Source organism: Melopsittacus undulatus, chromosome 6 (genome assembly GCF_012275295.1).
Source record: "Melopsittacus undulatus isolate bMelUnd1 chromosome 6, bMelUnd1.mat.Z, whole genome shotgun sequence".
Classification (NCBI taxonomy): Eukaryota; Metazoa; Chordata; class Aves; order Psittaciformes; family Psittaculidae; genus Melopsittacus; species Melopsittacus undulatus.
Window position 1 is genome coordinate 63,305,553 of NC_047532.1, and position 21,792 is coordinate 63,327,344.

At 39.1% G+C, this 21,792-nt stretch overlaps 1 protein-coding gene across 1 annotated transcript in view; it reads left to right on the forward strand.

Annotated features, from left to right (window-relative positions):
• Positions 1–2,000: 2,000 nt before the first annotated feature.
• The window catches only part of OLFM3 (olfactomedin 3), a 58,390-nt gene continuing 38,598 nt past the window's right edge, over positions 2,001–21,792 (forward strand). Inside the window, exon 1 of the mRNA XM_034064235.1 lies at positions 2,001–2,280. Within this exon, the coding sequence (XP_033920126.1) occupies positions 2,212–2,280 (69 nt within the window). The 5' untranslated portion in view covers positions 2,001–2,211. The remainder of the gene's footprint in view (positions 2,281–21,792) is intronic.

A 21,792-nucleotide genomic window follows, 5' to 3' on the forward strand; every position in this document is an offset into this window, starting at 1 on the left:
GCCAAATATATCTGTGATAGACTGAAAAAAGGAAAGATGAGAAAAGTGTGGGGAAAATAAAGGTAAGGCAAAGAAGAGAACAAGCCTCTCTAGAAAAGAATACTCTAGAAAGATCTAAATACCTTCATCCCTGACTTTGTGGCTTTAGAAACTATGTTCTGGTTTTGTTTTGTTGTGGTGTTTTTTCATAAGAAATTGCTTTATTTGAAAACACCATTCATTTTGGCCTTTAGAAGACCTCAGATTTTTAGTTTGGTACCATTACTTCACTTATCATTGAATCCATATTAATAAATGCAGCTGTCCAATTTTACATTCTTTTATTGTTATTTTATAGAAAAACAGACCTTTTATATCTTTCCTAGAATAGTGAGGGAAAAAAAAAGAAATAACTAGTCTCCTTTATATTTCTTTTACATTTTCCTTGCAGAAGGAAATTCAATAGAGTCAGTATCAGAGGAAATTCTCTTTCCATTGTGGACCCTGGAATGTTAATGGAAGCTCATTCATAAATTCTATCATTTTCTTTTCTTGCCATAAGGAACCACACTTTGCAGATCTACCATCTACAGAAATGGAAGACTGTATCTTCCTCTCAGATACTGCTGGCTGAAATGGGGCTTCTCTAAGTCACCATAGCATAAAAGATCAATTGAGGAGAAGAAAATCTTGTTATTTTAATGTTATAAGAAAATCAGAACGCAAAAAAAATAACAAACCATTGCAGGAAAATCATCATTTTTTTAGCTGGCAACATTATGCCAAGGATATGCAATCTCTTCAGATACCACATAGGTAGAAGAGTTTCGGCTCCCTTTGCCTTAATTCCTGAATACAAAACCCACCAATCCTGTAGACTTAGAGAGAGTAAATTATAAAACCATGCTCTGTCCATACAGATTCCAACAGACCCTCAACTAACTCACCCTCCCAAGCTTAGAGTTTTGGTTGTTTGGGTTTTTTGTTATTGGGTTTTTTTTTTGTGGTGGTGGCTTTTTTACACTGAATTTTTGCTTTCTCTTTGTTGAGATCACATAGCACCACAACAGCACTGGCCTTTCTGTGCTAGCTGCTGAAAAAGTACATAATAAAGACCCTCAGAGAATTTAATCATGACCAAAAGGTTGCCAACTGTAAAGCTAATACATTTTACTATGTAAAGAAAAAGCTGAAAAAACCCTCATTTATAATAATCTTATTTATAAGATTAAAACTAAAGTTACACTAACCATAGATCCCGCTTCCGAGTCTTGTAAAGAAAAATAACTGAAACTTTACTGTACTTTGCCCATGCTAAGAGGATGGTGCTATTGGGTGATTTACATCTGGGACATACTCAGCTGTGATCAACATGGAACCCTTAGGAAACCATATCGCATCCCTGCCTGTACTTCCTTTTCTGGAGCTGTGGAAAAGTGACTATGAGCCACTGCACAGACAGAAGCCCACCCGGAGCCTTGTCCGGCAGACCAGCACCGACTACAAATGATACTAGCTGATGCAGAGAAAATGAAACTCCTGATGGCATAAAATCATGGAATCATGGTCACTTGCTGGCCATGGTCCAACTGGACAGCAGTGGTGGTTCCGCACTCATCAGAGTTCAGGCAAACCTTTCACTGTGGGGTAGTGAAGGGGCGGGATCCCCCAGACGAAACCCTTCTTCCCGCTGCGACACCAGCAGTGGCACCCGCAGCTCCTCACAAGAGCCAGCCCTCACCCCTCTCCCAGTGCCATGGTGCCCGGTGCTCCTTTCGGAGAACACAGCCGCGCGCTCCTTCCGCAGATGGAAGAACCTCCCCTATCCACCGCCACGGGAAATTAAACGAGCCGAGCCGAATCGAACTGAACCCAGCCCAACCCAGCCCAACCCAACCCAGCCCAACCCAGCCCGCCCAGCCCAGCCCAGCCCAGCGGCGCTCGCGGCCCATTTCCCAGGCCCAAACTTGGCCGGTGGGCTGGCCGGGGGCGGGGCCGGGCCGCGGCCGCGGAGCTGCTCCGGCAGCACGGGCACCGCGGGCACCGCCGGCTTCGCCCGTCTTTCCCGCAGCGAGGCCGGCCGCGGAATGAGCGTTCCCCGGGCGGCCGCCGCTGCAGCCTCCACTCGGGCGGGCGGGCGCGCGCAAAGCGCGTCTGCCGGCACTGTCGCCGCAGCGGGTGTGGAGTGAATGACAGAGAGGGGCGGCGCGGAGAGGCAGCCCTGGGGTCAGGATGCGGACGCCTGCCAACATCGTCAACCTCCTGCTGCTGTCCTTGCTGGCCAGCCTCGATCCGTCCAAGGTAAGAGCCGCCCGGGCGCCGCCTCGGCGGTGCAAGGCAGGCGGTGCCGGCCCGCACAGAGCGGCGAGCGACGTGGGGCGGCTGTATAGCTGCGGGAAGAGGCGGGTGCGCGTCCTTGGTTGTCCGGTGGGCTAGGCGGGAGAGTTCGTGACGGAAACGGTGGTCTCGGGACTACCGGGTGCCCGATGCGAGGCGGGGAACCACGGGTGGAAGGGCTCCATGGGCGCGGGCTCGCTGCAGCCGGGCCCAGGGCACCCGCGCGCTGAGCATCCGCGGCCCTGATCTCCCCACGACGACCCAGCCGAGATCGCTCCACGCACAAGTTATATCAGCCGTCGGGAGAGGAGCTGGGCGGCGGGGCCCGGCTGAACTGAACAGCACGTTCTCCGGTTCAAAGAGGTGTTTATAGTGCGCGATAACTGCACCACTTCCGAGGAAGCAGCCAGGCTCTGGAAGCAGGGATCGGCAGCCGCCGGCTGGGAAGAAATGTGTTTAGAGGGGAACCGGAGGCACCAGGTGAAGAGCCCGGGTTTAACACTACTCTGGGCTCTGCAGAGGTCCATTGTCTTACAATGCGTGCAGGACATTAAAAGGATCACATATGATAGTGAAATAAGTAAACGACATGTTTTGGCCATGCAACCTGGCTTGTGAAGGTAATTTTAGATGAAATCATTTTAAAAGATGCAGAATTGCACTGTACCACCTCAGAGCAATAATGACTGACCCCCCCCCCCCCCCCAGGCCTGCAGATGTCTGTAGTGCTGCATCTTGTAGGAGCAGAACTTGTCTCATTTGTCTTTGTGTGATGGGCAATCCTGTTAACTATGAACGTTAAAAGAAAGTAATGAGAGATGAAACATTCACAGAGTATTGCAGACCATTGCCAGCAGTAGTTTATGCTGTGTAGCCACAATTTGTATTGTATGTTGGTGAATGTCGTTTTAATGATATCGTTAGGTACCAGACAACTGTATGAGGCGATGTTCAGCTCTTCTGGCAGTTATTTTTTCCTTTAAAATAAAGACATTAATCACATAAATGTACAAATATATACTGAATTCCCAACAGTATGGGAGGGATGTTCCTTTTTAAAAATGTAAAGATAGAATTTCAAAAGCAATTCAGTGGAAATCTGATTTATGGCTGCAGTATTTTGTCTGCTTTTTAATAAGTATGATACAATAACAAGCAGGAGTGATACAGGATTAATAATGTTAGCTAAATAATTGTATTGGTGTTACTAAGTAGGAGCTATCTAAAAGCATCAGCTATTGCTACATCTATAAACAGACTCATCAGGCAACAAACAGGAGTTCCACATCTGTGTCGACAGCAGCACATGCCCGTGTTATAATCACAGGTTTTGACACAATCCTTTTTTAATTTTTTTTTTATCTTCTGTTACACTTTGTGAGATCTGTTAAGCTGAAGAGACTTAAGGAGACTGTGAAAGCAGAAAATGCAAAATCTGTGTACACATGCAGTGTAATACCACTAATGAAGCAAACCAGCTCCAGGTGGCAGGATTATTCTGTTAGTTCAAGTGGCAGAGTTATGCCCCAAAATAACAGTGGGGAGAAATGCTCCATTTTATGCATCTGTCACCATCCAGCCCTGAATAGCAGCATGAGCCACTGCAATGAAATGGCATGAATTAACTTTTGAAACTTTGCTTCTAGCTCTTTTTGCTGTGGCATGCTGTGCAGAGGACATAAAAATACCCTTTTATTCATCGCCCTATGTGGCATTTTCAGGGATATGAAAATGTTCATTGCAGGGTCTTTTCGCTTTGTCAAGGGGACGTGAGCCAGAAAGCTCAGAAGTCCTTAAGATTATGTAAAACTTAAGAGCCATTAACGTAAGCCTGGTGTTTATCAGAGCTAAATTAGCTTTTCATAAATAAAACCCACAAGATCAAATGGTTACTCTGATCCTTGGTTAAGATACTACAGCAGATTAAGTGTAAAAAAATGCCACATGGCACAGAATCATTTAGTTTTGTTGACTATGGACAACAGCTTTCAAATTTCTGTGAAATATATCTAAAAATGTTTCCAGGGTTTGGTTTTGGATTCCTTTTTTTGTTGTTTTTTTATTTTTGTTTTGAAATGGAAGTAGTAGTGCTCAGTTATTTATCTTGCTTTATGCTAAATTGAAATGGAATGATAATTTTTTGCCCTGAGATTGGAAAGCAAATATATCATTTTGGAATTAACTGTAGGAAACAAGGGGATGTTAAATTATTTATTTTCCAAACATAATTCTGCAATATGCTCATGACTAGATAGCCAACTTTTTAAATGCCCTTGACACTCAGAAACCATTCACCTTAAGAAACTAAATCATATCTGACATTTCAAAGTATCCAAAATACATTTCCATTCATGTCCTATGGAATTTGTATTCAAGGAATAACGCATTTTACTGATCACTTACTTTAAAATATTGCCAAGGGGTGGGGGGGTGGGGGGGAAGCTTTGAATTAGTACCAGGCCATCACTGACTATTGTTCACAGGTATTTTTATTATGGCAGGTCTTTTATGTTATACTGACTAGGTTATTTGCTGATAGTGAAGTGTTTAAGTATCACCATCTTATAGTAAAACATGTAACAAAAAATATAAATAATTTATTCTTAAATTCTAGAATATTAATATTTGATTTTCAGCATAGCAATTTGTTGCCAACTCTTTGGGGTTTGTTTGGGGTTTTTTTTTAGGTTTTGGGGTATTTTTTCTGCTAAACATTATAGAGAATATTGACCAGCTCTGGAAATTCCTTTTTAACAAAGGGAAGACATCTCACTTTTGATTAAACATTTAGTGCGAATTACAGACTATCCATTTTAAGATAGTTGTTAAATGTCCTATCTACTTGATTCTTGTTTTTTCTCTGTATTTATATAGAAAAATACAAGAAAACATTCATGCTAATCTGATTTATTTCCAGCAGTATGACTAGATACTCAGCAGGAAGACAGCTACAGGGAAAGGTCTTGGAATAAAAAGTCTTTCATTAAGTGCAGTATCTTGAAAAGAAGGAAATTTCTAAGAGTCACTGCTAGATGGCATCTCTGTGCTGCTTTTCTACAAGCCTAGAGTTTTCTGCAATGACCTTCATATTCTGTAAACTGGACTTTTATAAGAGTTACTTTTGCTGGCCATTATGTGATAATCATAGTCATATAACCAAGTGAACATTTTATAGTGATGTAATGCTGCTCCACATAGAAATCAAGCCAAGCAGGTTTCCAAGTGTACATGACAATTACAGAAAGCAGTTGCTATCTGTATTCCCTGGGATAAGGATGTTTTGGAATATTAACATTAAAGAAAATAAAAGCAAATTTGAAACAAGTCATCTATTTTTGAACGCTTAAACTTTGTATTTTGACCTTTGGAATGGCTGTGCTTCTGGATTTTAAAAATATACAATTTTCACACACACTGAGACTACACAACTAGCCACTAAAATCTTACTTTTTTTCCCAGATTTCAAGAACTTTTTAGTAGGAAGAGGGCATTGCTTTAATGCTGCTTTGCAATATGAACAAATTCATCCTTATTGTGAGATAACAAGAATACTATGTACACACAAGGATTACTACAATACACTATTTTTGTTGTAAATATGATCATAGTTCTACAATATGTTGCAAAATTAAATGTAAATCTCATTAACTACTTGGAAATTCGTTTATCCTGTTTCTTACAGTATCAGTAGTTAGTCAATATGAGAAATATAAATAATTATTTATCCTGCATGATTTAAGAATGCTCTAAATCATTCATTGCTCAATGTGGTTAGCTCTTGCTTGTTATCTGCTCTCCCAGTTCTGAGTGACATGGTTCAGTAGCCATTGAAGGACATCCTGTTGCTATCAACATATCCTGGGTCCTCTCCCAAGTGTCATTCCAGGCTGAGAACATTGGGGCTGCCCAGCCTAGAGAAGGGAAGCTGCGTGGAGACCTCAAAGCAGCTTCCAGTGTCTGAAGGAAGCTACAAGGATGCTGGAGAGAGACTCCATCAGGGACTGTAGTGACAGGACAAGGGTGATGGGTTCAAACTGAAACGGGGGAAGTTCAGGTTAGATCTATGGCAGAAGCTCTTCCCTGTGAGGGTGCTGAGGTGCTGGCACAGGGTGCCCAGAGAAGCTGTGGCTGCCCCATCCCTGGCAGTGTTCAAGGCCAAGTTGCATGGGGCTTGGAGAAACCTGGTCTAGTGGAAGATGTCTCTGCCCACGGCAGGGGGTTGGAATCAGATGATCTTCACAACTTAACCGTTCTATGATTCTATGTTATTCTTGCTCTAGTAACTTCAGTCAATGGGTAAAGACCAAACACTGTTGTTAACACTACTGGTTCTTCCTGCAATGGTCAATACAATGGCTTCTGACCTTTCAGACCCTGAAAAAAAAGATGCTTCTTATATTTCCTGTTTATCCTCACTCAATAGCACATAACCACCATATGTTATATAATCTGACAGAAAGGTATACAGCACATCATTTTAAGTAACATATATGAAGATATTAAAGGAGAGTATGTGAAAACATGCATCTGAATGACATGTCTGTGTCTGCTAACTCATGTTACTATACGACATCAAATGGTTATTTAAGGGCTTTTATAAACTGTTGATGCTATGTGAAGAGACCTTTCTTTAACTCTAGTTAATAGAAGACTCCTATGTTCTCTACTAATTTCTCTACTAATTTGACTATTCTGTGGTTAAAGCTCAGCCAATAACTCAGAACCATGCAGCCACTCGCTCACCCCCTCCCTCTTCTTCCCACCTGCTCCAGGAGGGATGGGGAAGAAAATGGGAAGAATGTAACTTCCATGAGTTAAGAGCAGTCCATAACTAAGGTATAACACAATCCCACTACTGCTACCACCAATAATAATAATGATAAGGGAAATAACAAGGGAAGAGAATACAACCACTCACCACCCCTTGATCAATACCCAGCCCGACCTGAGCAGCGGTCTGTGCCTTCTGGGTAACACCCCCCAGTTTCTATACTGGGCATGATGTGCTGTGGTATGGAATACCCCTTTGGCTAGTTTGGGTCAGGTGTCCTGTCTCTGCTTCCTTCTGGCTTCCCATGCCCCTCACTGGCAGAGCGTGAGACTGAGAAAGTCCTTGATTGGAGTAAACATTACATAGCAACAACTGTAAACATCGGTGTTATCAGCATTGTTCTAAGGCTGAAGTCGAAAACACAGCAGTGCACCAGCTGCTAAGAAGGAGAAAAATAACTGCTGTAGCTGAACCCAGGACACTGCTGCTGCTTTGAATGCAATCATACACTGATTATATACATTCTTTATAATCTCAAAAAAATATATGTGTATACATATATATGTATGTATAATCTGATGTGTTTATACATATAGTAAATAATTCTTTTCTCAAGGAAGCAATTATTTTCCCCTTAGATGCATACTGCCTTCAGGTAACTGGGCTTCCACCTTCCTTCATTTGGTCAAGTAATAATCCAATGAAGGAGGAAAAATTGACAAATTATGGAAAGAAGAAAAAGCTGAAAAGGTGACTGTCAGGAACAGGAAATGCTGTTATAATAGTATAACAGCCATTAAAACAACATCCAGCTACAATTCTAAAAATTGTGTTTCTCATTGGCTACAGGTTTAACACAGTTATAAATTTCAAGTTCAAATCCAGGAAGTTCCTAAAGGGCCTATTAAGAAATGAAAAGGGAGTCCTCAGAGGTGGTCTAGTCCATTTTGGGCACTGAAATCCCCTTTTTCAATAGTGTAGTATGAGAATAATGCTTCACGGAATCACTAAGGCATTCTTACTGGATCTTCACAGAAAGCCAAGTAAAATTCAAAAGCTTTGTGTAAATCTTTGCAGCACTAGTATAGAGATGTCCTCTCAAAGAGCATCTTTCACAAGAACAGACATCTATCCTATTGCTTCATTCCACAGGGCAGTGGATTTTTTTGTCTCAGATGAAGCCTAGAGAAAATAAGGACTTTTTGTGCCTGTGTTTGAATACAAGAGCCTTTTCATGAGGGAGAATTCAGGAATAGTGGAAAACTACTCTGAAAATTTCAGAAATTCCTGCATTTAAGCCTAAGTGAGATACAAACAGAAACAAAGAAAATACCTCCTAATTCTAGACCAGATACATTATTCATATGTTTTTAAACCAAGATGTATGACACAAGCACATGCTATCTGTGCATGTGGATCCTAAGAATCCTAAGATCCTAGCCATCAGAATTCTTAGTCCTCCAAGGCAATTAAGACCAGAAATACAGCGGCAGTACATATGACTCTTAAAAATACTTTGAATGGTCTATAGAAAAGCATTCAGGAATTAAGCATACTTATGTTTATTTGGAAGGAAGATCAGAGCTTGAATCATACTCATTTGATGTAAAGATAGGTGTGTGCTTCTTCCTACATGGTCAGCTAACTTTTTTTCTCCTAAGAGGAAATGATCTTAATGCATTCACATGGAGATCTCTTAAGAACTCTCAAAGTCCACAGCATCAATCTTAATGTACTTCATCCTGGCATTCATGATGTTTTTGTTGAGTTTGCTATAAAATAAAAGCAGGCAATAAGTATCTTAACCATTCCTTTATTCAGCCTTTATTTTCCCAACACTAGAAATAAATTAATTTTCTAGAGGACATAATTCCTCTTACTTCAGTACTAAGTTATCTTTACCACTGGTTCAGAAAGTTGATTCTATTGTTTACCATATTGTATGGGAACATACTGAATATTAACCAGAAATGACAGCACATGTTATCCAAGAAGTAAGAATATAAGTAAAACAGAAGTGTAAATATGGCTGGTTTGTAGTGAAAGCTGCATAGAATTCTAATTTAGGAATTGGCCAAAAGCTGCAAGTTTTAACAGTTCTGATTATGACATGTTATTATCTAACTCTCTGGACACCCATCCACCACTGATGGCCACTTGATACCTTTTGCTGTCTAAAATAAAGAGTTACCCTGATTTCAAGATGTAGGAATCAAGCATAAGTAGTTCAGTTGTGGGAGCATTTGTCTCTGTTCATGAATTTAAGATTCATGCTACAATGTTTGGGTGGTGAAGCCCAAGCAAAGACAATTCTGAGATTATTTCTTATTGTTGTGCACAGCACAGTGTCAAGAAATGCATCCAAAAGCAAATAGGGACTGATCTTTAATATAATCTCTAATGTTGCAGCATTACTTCCAAGAGTCAGTGACAGTGTGGACTGCAGCTTCAGATTTCTTCATTAGTGACTTCAATCTTAAAGGCAACTGAACTTCTATCAGTAGCATAAGATAGCAGAATATTTGAAACTATTTCAAAAACATTACCAGTTTTATTGTCATTGCTTTATTCCTGGCATTAAAGGTTTTTAAACTCTAGACTTGGTTTTGTGTGCAATTGGAGAATCATGTTTCCCTACTGCAATTATTTTTCCTATTTATTTTGTATAATCTGTTATGTATTATCATCACAATTCTACCTTTTTATAGTAAGATTCTGTGCACTTACAATATAAGATACTGAGATTTTTTTTCCAAGAAAATACATAGAAAATAGTGTAGTTGAAACACTGAGCTGCTGTATGGAGTAAAAATTACACGGAATAGGTGACTGTTTGAAAAGTTCAGGTGAAGCTATAGACACATGCTCTCAGTTTTCAAAGCAAGTGTGTGATAGGAGTGAATGTACAGTAAGATCTCAGATCAGTATTATTTGCTGTCACACAGGTATTTCTGGGCTCTTGCATAAAAAATACAGAGGTGCATGTCAGGCAGAGTAGCAAACGAGCATGTTAAAACAAATATGCATTTTCTGAAGTAACTTAGTAGCTTATTACAAAAGCATATAAGAGCACAAAAGTCCATAACTATATTAAATGTGAACAAACACAGATATAAAGTAATATTCACATTATTCCATTTCATCCATTGTAGAAATTAGTGACAAAATACTACTTAACAAAATCAGAATTGCTAACTTCTACAGTTTTCTCAGAGAACTGTGACCTCCTAAATTATTTATAATATCCCCTGCTCATATTTTATTCAGAGTGACAATTAATTGAAAGCTTTCTGTAAATACCTTATTCAGAAAAAAGGTTTCTGAAAAGCAGATTTACGCCTGAAAATTACTTCTGTCAACTTAGCCAAGGAATTCTCTTAAACTATATGTTTCCCAGAATGTTCCCAACTGTGGTTGTTTGCTTCAAGGTAAAATTACATTTCCTATGGGAAGAGCATCATTCAACAGCTTTTTTTCTTTTGAGTTTACCTTTTAATACAGTGATTTACTTTTTAAATCAGCAGCTATTTTTCAAATACACAAAAAGCCTTGTTCAGTATGTCAGTTACAATATTACATTCACTTTATTCAGCCTGGACATAATTTCTATTCTGATAACTGATTTATCTTGAACAGTTGTAACTTAACATACTTTCAGGAATTAATTTACTAAGAGGAATAAAGGGCTGTACAGACATCCCCCGCTATTGGTCTCAGTATGTCCCCAGGATCTATTCTATGGCTGTGACTCCCCAACCAGGATGGATATCTTCATGACAGTAGTACAGTAAAATCTGCCAAAATCAGAACCTTGAATAACTCTTCTGGAGGTTCCCCCTCCTGGTAATTATTTCAAGACATACATATATAGGAATTAAATGTAAAAGGAAATAAGTGCAACTGAGAAAAAAATCACAGTAAAATGTAGTGCAATAATACTTGTTTTCCTGAGAACAAGAAGAGGTAATGCTGCTTAGAGGAGCTCTGAAATGCTTTCAGTCAGTCAATACCATATTAAAATAATACTTTGTAGTTACTCATTCATGGCAAATTCATCCTTAAGTATATGGCAAAGACTTTTTCACAAACTCCTTAATAGTCTGAAGCTGCTTTATACAAAACAAACCATCAGAGACCTTTGGTCTTTTAGTCCATATTTCCAGCATTTCGGAACTGCTCTAAGCAGCAATTTCCATCAATTTAGTGTCATTCTGCTCCACTGTGCCAAAGACCAACCAGTCAGCATTGCCACTCACTACCAGCAAGCTAGACTTCAAACCACTACCCTTTACCAGTCCAAACATTTTTCTGCCTGTCTTGTTCACCCTAGTTTAACCACAACAAGGACACTGTAGCATGTCGTATCAAAAGGCTCAGTATGTGACAGCCTCTGCTTGTGGCTCAAGTATAGAATTATAAAATCAGCTATGTTGGAAAAGACCTTTGAGATCACCCAGTCCAACCATTACTCCAGAATTGCCAAGGGCACCACTAAACCATATCAAAATAATCTGAGATTTCTAGTGGTTTATTTGTTCCTATTTTATAATCAGGCTGTGTTGGGTATTGTTGAAGTCCATTCCTAGAGGAAAATCAGATTTATGCACTGTATAGAAAGAGTAATTGTGTGGTCATACAATTTTGGTTTGGATTTTGGTTTCATCAGGTCCTAAAAGTCAGTTAATACTGAATTTTGTAAAACTCTATGGCAAAAAGAAAAACGTATTTTTATACAGTGATGACTTGCATCTAAGTCATTTTCTATATATTTTTCTAGTGCAATGCTATCATAGTTTTAAATTGAAAGACTGTGATAGCAGAACCTTATTGTTTGTTTTCTTATCTCTTTAAATTGGAAGAGGAGACAGTGATTTCCACTTCAGAGTTCTTATCCTAAAGCTATTCAAACTGAATTTATATTTCTTCACTTTTTCAGCAGCAAACTAAGGGCCACAGGCATACTTTGGTGAAGTTCTTGGATTGGTCAATTCAGAATAACTGGAAAATTTCATTACTGTGTTAGTAAGATACTGAGGTATCTCCTGCGTTACCTGATTCCTATGGGAAATGTAGAAGAAATGTACAAGATAATGAGATCCATATTCTTTACCACTTTGTCCACAACAACTCTTAGTTCAATGATAGCCATGACTCTTACTTGAACTGAATTCTACCTAATGACATTGGGTTTGTATTATTTGTTATACTTGAAAAGTTTATTTACTGGTATAAGCTTTCCTTTTATAAACAGAAATATAACATCTTTGCATACTTGAATTAGAAGTAAATGCAGTAGAATAAACTAATTTATTTTCTGTAAGTAATTTATTATTCTTATACTTCTCAGTCTGTCCCCATTCTAAATAAATTCATTTTAGTACAGCTACTCTCCTGGTCCTTTAATACATTTTTCAGCAACTCTTTAGTCCCCACTACTTACTCTGCTTACTTCTTTTTGAGGTATTCTAAGAGAAATTCATTACATTTTTTGATACACACATTATACCACAGGGAGAATTAGTCATATCTTTGTTCTATGTGCATTCCTGTCCACATGGAGGACATCTGGTTCATGGATAGGCTTGTTCTTGGACTTGCAGCGAGAGTCAGTTCTGTTTGAATGTATCATAAAACCAGCTCAAGATACAAAGATTGAGCTGTTTTTCAGGTCTCCGAATACATGCACAATTATCAAAACATTTTAAAAAATGCATTAACAATGTCCCATGAGGATTATATAAGCAAAGAATATGGTCTTCTGCATTTTTGTCTCTTGAAAGCCTCAAATTCCCCTCTGAGTCTTTAACCTACTTCCACCTTTGCCTGCCACATAAGAGACATGAATTTACTGACTCCCAAACACCTTCTTGATCCCAAGTGCTCTTGCTTTTATTTCTCTTTCTGATGAAGAGGTTGATATGGAAATTATATGGACATTACACAATATACGCAAGTTCAGAAAGTACATTAGTACAAACTAACTAACAATTATGTTAGTAATACATGCAATTCAACTAGATATGCAAAAATGCAGCTGGAAGACATATGAGCAAACTGGAAGCTATATTCCAAAAATTAAAGTTTCCAATCTTACAAAAGTATCTCGTGGACCAGAAAACTACACTGAAACCAGGAGGAAATAATAAGATAAGTTTCTCTAAGGTAAGAAGGCATATAAATAGTGAGGTTGGTTGTATCTTTACCCCTCTACTGAGCTGGCATATAAAACTTCTGGAGTTTCATATGTGCCATATACCTCTACATTCTGTAATATGAACAGGTTTACTTTTGACATCAAAAAATCTGTCAGTTGTGGCTGTCACAAAGTTAAATAGCTGATTTGCATTCTAATCCTTTCTAATAAGTTTATAAATGATCATTTTTAATGACCTCCTGCTACACTAGTCCTGCAGACACTGCTAAAATAAATACTTCCATATTAGTAGATGGTTTAGCAATAAATGTCTACTACCGCGGAACGGACTCAGTCAGAGATCAATATGATCAGACAAAAAGCCACTTATTGCAAAGCATTTACTCCTTATATATTATTGCTTACACACACCTACAGCAATTTGGCATATCATGATTGGATACTTGTCTTGAAGACCCTTAGTGACTAACATATAATTGGTTAAGCACAGGTGTGAGAACTTGACCTCGAACGCTTGCCAACAGTCCACAGTTCTCATAACTCAGTGAATCCCAGCTTCTTCTTATCTTGCTTACTTAGGCTTCCTCGGGCCTCCCATGGCCTTGCTGTATCTTTCAGAGTTATTCAGAGCTCATGTACCAAATATCCATTCTCCTGTGAGAACACTGTCTCCACAGTCTACCTTGTTTCCCTTCCATCCTTCTTGCTGTAATCAGCAATCTCTGCTTCACAACCCAAGTTCAAGTTTCTGTGCTGTTGTCATCATCTTTTGCAGACCTTTCTTTGCCCTCCAGACTTGCTTCCTCATAAAACCATGGATGTATCCTGTTCAAGTCAGCAAATGTGAGTATCTTCACTACAGTGATAAGAATAAAGTTAGTGTATCCAAAGTTCCACTTACTGGCCTTACATTTACATACAGTACCCTGGTGTCTGTTGTCCTGATCTACAGGGAATGTTAAGATTGCAATTCTCTGAGATCTTGAGAGTTTCTTTCAATATCAAAAGATTTTAGTTATTTGTCAGCACCACAGCTGGAACATTCATTCGAGTGCCTCTGACAAAATAATTTTCTATGTGAGTCATTTTGGTTAGTACTGGTCCGGTGCATCTGAATCAGGAGAAGTACTAGAAATTACAAAATACAAAGACCACTACTACACCATTTTCACCATAAGCTCTTCAAAGTTTCAGAAAATGTACTTTAAAATCAAATTTTAGCATAGAGAAAACAAACCCAAAACCTAGCTATACAGTAGTTTATGCTGTGATTATTTTTCTGCATCTGACTTCTGCTGAAATGTTACAAATTTATGATTAATTGCGATAACGTAAGATAGAAAATGGTTGTTTTGGGGAGACCAAGAGGCTTTTTACACAGAAAATACCATGAAAGAATAACAACACAAATTCTGTTTAAAAAAACTGACAGCTTCCGGATTGGGGGTCTTTCTAACATTGTGATTTTGGTATCAAAAACTGCAATGACAAAAATGTTGACCCTTTCTCTGGAAAAGGCTAAATGTTTACTTAGAGCAAATAAGACTTCTGTCTCATTGTACATTATATACTCTATACCACCAACCAATCTTTTTCATAATATCTTCTTCCCAAAATCAACTTCTATTTATTATTTCTAATGTTTATGTCCTGCTTATTTATGAAACATGTTTAATTAACTATTTCTTATTTTATAGATGTGAAGATATACCTTCTATTTTAAATATCCATGTCATAATACTATTTCTATTGGGGTGTGAAGTATTATGGACTGCAGGCAGAGGAAATGGCTGGTTTATTTTGGTTTTATAACCTTTCTAAAAATTAAAGCTTGAGCATTTCTATCAGTCTTTTCAGTCCACTGTGGGAATCAATTTTTCAGAAGTGCAGCTCCCTCCATTATGTCCACTGCATTTGCATTGGTGTGAAACACTGCTGGACAATAAATCACACTCACAATAGCAGCAATGTTCTGTTCTTCGTTTCAAGAAGCAAAATGCCTGAGGACATACATGCTTGTTCTCCTTCTCTTAATGAAAAAGAGGAGGCATTTGAAAAAAATTTTGAACAGAAATATTGACTAAATCAGTGTTCTCAGAATGTCCCATTTATTTAGACTGTGGTACTTTTTTAGATAGAATCATAGAACTGCAGACTGGTTTGGGTTGGAAAGGACCTTACAGCTCATCCAGTTCTAACCCCTGCCATGGGCAGAGACACCTCACACTAGAGCAAGTTGCTCCAAGCCCCTGTGTCCAACCTGGCCTTGAACACTGCCGGGGATGGTGCAGCCACAGCTTTTCTGGGCATCCGGTGCCAGTGCCTCAGCACCCTCACAGTGAAAAACTTCTTCCTTATATCTAACCTGAAGTTCCCCTGTTTCAGTTTGAGCCCATCATCCCTTGTTTATCACTACAGTCCCTGATGAAAAGTCTGACTCCAGCATACTGTAGTCCCCTTCAGACACTGGAAGCTGCTCTGAGGTCTCCATGCAGTTTCTCTTCTCCAGACTGAACAGCACCAATGTTCTCAGCCTGTCAAATACTAAGCACTTCTTTCCCTAAGGTCGTCTTTCTTACCTTAAGGACTCAAGATCAAAAACTGTATTAGCTAAAACACACAATCATCATTAAAAGTATTTCATGAAGCAGTAACTTTGCTTTTGTGAGTGCTACAAGAACTAGATTGTTGAAGTTTGGAGCACAGAATTACAATTTCTCCTTGCAAAACACCTGTACCACAGTCAGCAGTAGCTTTTTCCCCCCTCTTACTCCTCCCTGAGCTACCAGCTCCAGAGAGCAGCACTTGAGGAAGAACACAGATGCTACCCATCTGCTCTTCCAACTTCTTCCACATCGTCTATGTGTGAAGGGGTGTACAGGCAGATTTCTTCCTCTACTTCTTGATCTAGACAATGAAATTATCCCTGATGGATATGATGCACAAGGAGAAGGAATGTATGTGTGGCTTAATTTGTGTTTCCTCTGGCCTGAATGAGAAGTGAAGAGAAACTCTTCTTTCTTTGGAGATTTTGAAACAACCTCTGAAACCAGAATGACATGGCTTTCCTGATGTCTCTGATAAGACTACCATACAAGAAGCCACTAGGTGATACTGAGAACCTTGAAATTTAGATTTTTTGAGAAAATCAAATAAAAGGGGGGTTAATGCAATACTGGGTGTAGCCATAGTATTCGGATCTTCCCAGTTCTAGATTTGTCAAGTGACAAAGCTACACTAATGACTAAGGTTCACCACTTGTTCATACAGAAGAAAAAATGACCCACATGCTGTTGGCATTTGTATTACTTTCACTGTTATTTGGCAGGAGTAGAATAAATAGCTCTTTCTTATAGCTCTCTCCCCTTTAGAAATGCCACAGAAATTAATAAGGTTGAAACTGGCTAGGTCAATGAGTCCATCTCTGTCCAAAGGACATGACTAGTTCATGTTTTCTCATGTGGTTCCACAGATCAGTTTCTAAACAGGTGGTAATAGTGATGGTAGTTGAAATAAATCCTGATAAGCCCTAACTGCCTAGTGCTTCTATAAATAGAAACTGATTGTAATTTTTTTCTTCTTTATCATGTCATCATTAGTTTCCCAAACATTTGTGTTTTTTAAGCATTGTGGCTAAACCCAGGACATTGATGGTTTGGCTTCAAGAGTGAAGATTTTGGGAAGGGCTTTAACCACACTGTGACCAAGGGCGAGTGGGACATGCAAATCTGGTTTGAAAAGGGTGTTTAGGCAATCAGGGAGTGTCCAACCACGACTGATATCTCCTGGGTAATCTCGAGCTACCCATGCGTTGGTCCGCTCTCATGCAAGGCTGGATCTGCAGCTTCCCATGCACTTTGTCACCTACCGATTCGACCCTCGCCTGTCCATACCCACAAGTGAGAGCAAGCCCTGCCAGCCTGCGCAGGGGATTTTTTAGGTGAGGTGCAACTTGCACAGAGCTGCCCCCACCCTTTACACCTGAGGTCTAACTGCCACAGCCTAGCAAGCTGGGACGGTGACAGCAAAGTCTGCAGGTTGTAGGTTTTGTAAGAGTGTCCTTCTCTTAGATGGAAGACCATACAAGGCTGGATGAGCTCCATCAGCCTTGGTTTGACAACAGGACATTAAGACACTAGTAAATGTGATATATTTTCTAATATTGCTTCCCTTCTGGAAAATATGCGATTATCAGCTAATTTCGTATCAAAGTCCCTAGGCTTCTCCTTTCTTCTTCCTCCAGAACACTAGATTTTATTTTGTACCTCACCTTGTTTGCCATCTTGGAGTGCTTTCTGACTAGCTGTGTTCCTTACATGTTCCTTAACTGCTAGGCATTTGTTCTTGCCATATTCAGTTGTCTTATGAGAGCAGCTTCCTTTTTCAGGAACTTCTTTGGTATTTTTCAGTTTTGAGAGTTTACCTAAGTTTTGACAGATCCCTCCAGTCACCTGCATATCACTACATATGCTGAATTTTTTAATTTCTATTACTATTTTTAGTAATAATTGGAACCCATTCCTCTGAGCTACAAATAAGTGCATTTCAAGCCCAATGCACTCTTAACCTAAGGAAAACATCCCAAGATTACAAGAAATCACATGATTATGATTCATGCACCATGTATGCTTGATTTTACTTAGAAGACTGTAACAGAAAGATTTAGTAACTTGTTCACTGAACCAGAAAGATTCTCAGCTATCATTCCAAGGGCATATATTCAAGTTCTGGAACAGTTACTCCAATTAGTATCAGTTTAACATAAAGGCTTCATGACAGGCATGGGGGGAACACCACTTCCTAAAGGTACCCTTTCTTATTTTTTGGTAAGGCCATTTTTTAACACAAGTCTGCTCAAACAAAGCCTTGACTGCAGAGTCTGCTTTTTCTCCTCAACTCTTCTTTGAATTCAGAGCATTTTAAAATTGGCAACATTCTCTTAGAAATATCTTTATGCCAAACAGAGCACATCCTCCCCATTTTCAGTCAGTAAGGCTTTGCACTTCTGTTTGCATTAGGGCCAGCATGCTCAGTCATTGATGCTGGGGAATTCTTGCCTGACAAAATGACAAAGCTGATTCCACAGTGTTAGTGCCATGGTATCTATTAATTACAAGATTCTACTTGAAGATTAACTTCCTCAAAGAGTAACTGGCTGAAAGATGAAGGATAAAACTGGAAGTAACGGGAACTTCAGAATAAACCCTTAAATGCCTACATGTGGATACAGGCTATGCCACTGCTGACCTTTCCAGGAAACCACTGTACAGTCGTGCACTCAGATGCAGCATGGACATTCCCATAAAGAAGGGAAGGTAAAAGGAAACCCAAATTACATCATGTGAGATTACAAGAAATAATTCTACTGGGAACACCTAGAGACACTGAAAATTTAAATATCTGGAAATAATACAACATAATAATATTTGTGGGATTATTTGGCTTTCATAAAGGTAGAGACCTATTAATTATTCTTCTATTAATAAAAGAGCATATTAAAATTAAGACAAACAGTAACAAAGTAGATTTAGACTGGGATATATTTAATTTAAAAATACACTGCTGTTTGCCTAAAGAAAGCCCTATACCTCCCTCTGCCTTCCTCCAAAGAAGAAACCAAGTGGTCACCAAAGGAGAAGTAATGACTGCAGCAGCAAAGCTGGGTTCATTTCTCACTTGGAACATGAATGAGTTGTGAGTTAGAATGGTACTATGACTGTGATTAGGTCAGCGGGCATATACCCATTAAAGATCACCTCTTGCTGGATATACACACTTGTGCAAAATGCCTATGGAAAAAATGAGGATGGCAAAGATCAGATAAGCTAATATTTTTCTTTCCTAATGCACTGTCTTCAGTAGAGAGGGAAGAAAATAGAAATCAAATCTTCTACAAATAGTCATGCCCATTTTTAAACAGACGTAGGTTAAAAATTGTTTGTACTCCATTTCTAGAAGCGAATGGATGGCAGTGCAGAATGTTACGTGAACATTGTGACAGAGTTTTGAATGTAAGAGCATAATTTGTACTTGCATTTGTACAGTGTTTGCCAGACACTAGAGGACGTCAGTCTAGGATCAGTAACTTTGTGGTTAGACAAGGATACCACATTCTGCAAACAGTCCGCCCAACTCCAACAGCTGTCTCTCGGACAGATTTCTCTGAGTTGATGAGGCATGTATAAAGGTTCCTTCTCCTCTCACCAATAAATAGAATTATTATGCTTGGAAAAGGATAAAACGCTGTCATTCTATTTCTCTGGTGAACCAATAAGCAATTTCTAGAAAACAAAATTCTGACACCCCTTAAAGTGCTGTAAACAAGGTATTATTCCGAAGACAGTCACATCAGGTTTACTCCTAGATATCCACAGACACTATGTGGCTTGGTACTTTTTGAGAAGACAGCTAAACTTGCATAATGCACTGACATTTCATACTCAGAGGCACCATTAACAACAACCTTAAGATAAGCTCAGAGTTGTCTTTCATACACCAAAATGGCTATGGAGCTTAACATTGCTTATATAATGAAATGGAAAAGAATTCTGTCAGACTTGTTCTGGTCTTAAATACTTCATGTCTTTCTGTGAATTAAAATTTGGACAAATAATCTGAGCTTGGGTAACCTACAATTAGCCCATATAAAGTAGTTTTCTGTGGTCCCTGAAGAGCAGTTATGGCCCTTGGGAGATGGCTGAACAGCTGTGCTGATGGGACAGCTTCCCCCTCTGTGGAGTTTCCTTCCACAGCACACCTATCAGGAAAGTCTCAGTGTAAAATTAGTCTATTCTTTATTGACTGAAACTGAAAAGATGAAAGTGTAGTAGACTTATCTGCAAAGCGACACAAATCAATCTTTCATCCTTAATGAAAATTGTGTTCCAAGCCCTTCTTGCTTGTCTAGTGTGTTGAATACAACTCATTTCCAGATGATCCAAGACCATTCTTCTTATCTTTATAAAATTAAGCCTTTGGAAACTATATAGGTCCACTACCTCCAAATTATGCCCTGGGGATACAATTCTTAATGAGTATCAGATTGTTTTATTATTTACATGAACAGCACAAAGAAAGAGTCTTTTCCCCCTTTCCTCCCGAAGATGTTAATTATTGCTATTAATATAAAAAAGTATTTACTATTCTTGTCACTGGCTCATTTGCAGAGGCAGATTATCTTGGGAAGAGAAGAGGCAAGGTTATATCCATTTTTGTATTCCTCTCTGCTCTGAAATTCTGTATAGCTCTCTGTGGGAGGAACAAAAGAGCAGGACTCATTCTTCCTTACTCTCCTCAGCAGTCTCACAGCTGATTTCACAATCTAATGCTGAGTTCATAATGCTGTTGTTTACCAAAATAATGGAGAGAACGTTGTTTGTGTGTTTGACTTCAAATTATGATAGATTTGAGGAATGTATATTCCTGTATCAACTGGAGGAAGGAGGAACTCTTCCTTTGTTCACCCTGACACTTCCTTGGCATTTATTTTATCTCAGTTTGGCAAAATTACGTTGCAGCTGTCTGGAAGTATTATTTAGTCCATCACGAACTCTGCATGAAGTATTTTTAGATTTGATTTTGTTGAGCCTTCTCTGTTTTAGTAAGTTATTTCTAATTCATGGGAGTTAGGTAAACCTGAGCATTCCGTTAACCTTTGTTATGCCATCTCTGCAGTTCATAGACTGAGCTCACATACAAACACAAAGATAGACATAAACCAGTGTCTTCAAAGAGATTTAAAATTTATCAAACAAACTACTATTTTAAGAAGGTGACACCGCTGATTTATCTATACTTCGATGTCTCAGTTGTCCTGGTTTTAGCGGACCAGAGCTTGTTTGATAATTCCTGACTTTTGTGTCTTAGTTTCTTGTCAGCTGTATCAGAAGAGCTCCCTTTCTGTGACTCTGCTGGCCTCTAAGAGCATAGCTCGTTTTAATGGTGTCTGGGAGGACTTTAATCTCATAAAAAAAGGAAAAGTCTCTCAGGTACTTCTGAAACTTTTCTCATTCCCAGTTCACTAACTCGACCCAGGAAGAAATCTTGCACTCCGACCACCATCAGAACTATCACAGAATCATAGAACATAAACTATACACAGAAGCTAAAAAAGAGATTTCATCTATTCCACCAAAACATAACCATTTAACACAGTTGCATCATAAACTCCCAGCCCTGCATCACCCTAAAAATACAGCTGAAATTACCCTTGAGTGCTTTATGCTGACAGAGGATATCATAAGACCTTTTTCTTAAATAGCAATTTATCTCTAACAAAGGCTTCAGGGCATGTAGCTCTTCCCCTTTGCTCTAAAATCTTTGAAATCACCTACTGAATTTATAATCTAAGCATTACAGAGTCCTTACTCATAACTTGTACCTATTCAGTGTGCTCTCTGATGGAATGTGTAGGTGGGATCGAGCAGATCTAAACCACTATGCAATGGAAAAGCAAGGGGAAAAAATGATCAAGTCAGTGCTGTGAAAAATGTTGCAAATTACATGTTGCCTGCAGTTCAGTGTTAATCTTAACAGTAACTGGCATGCCTTA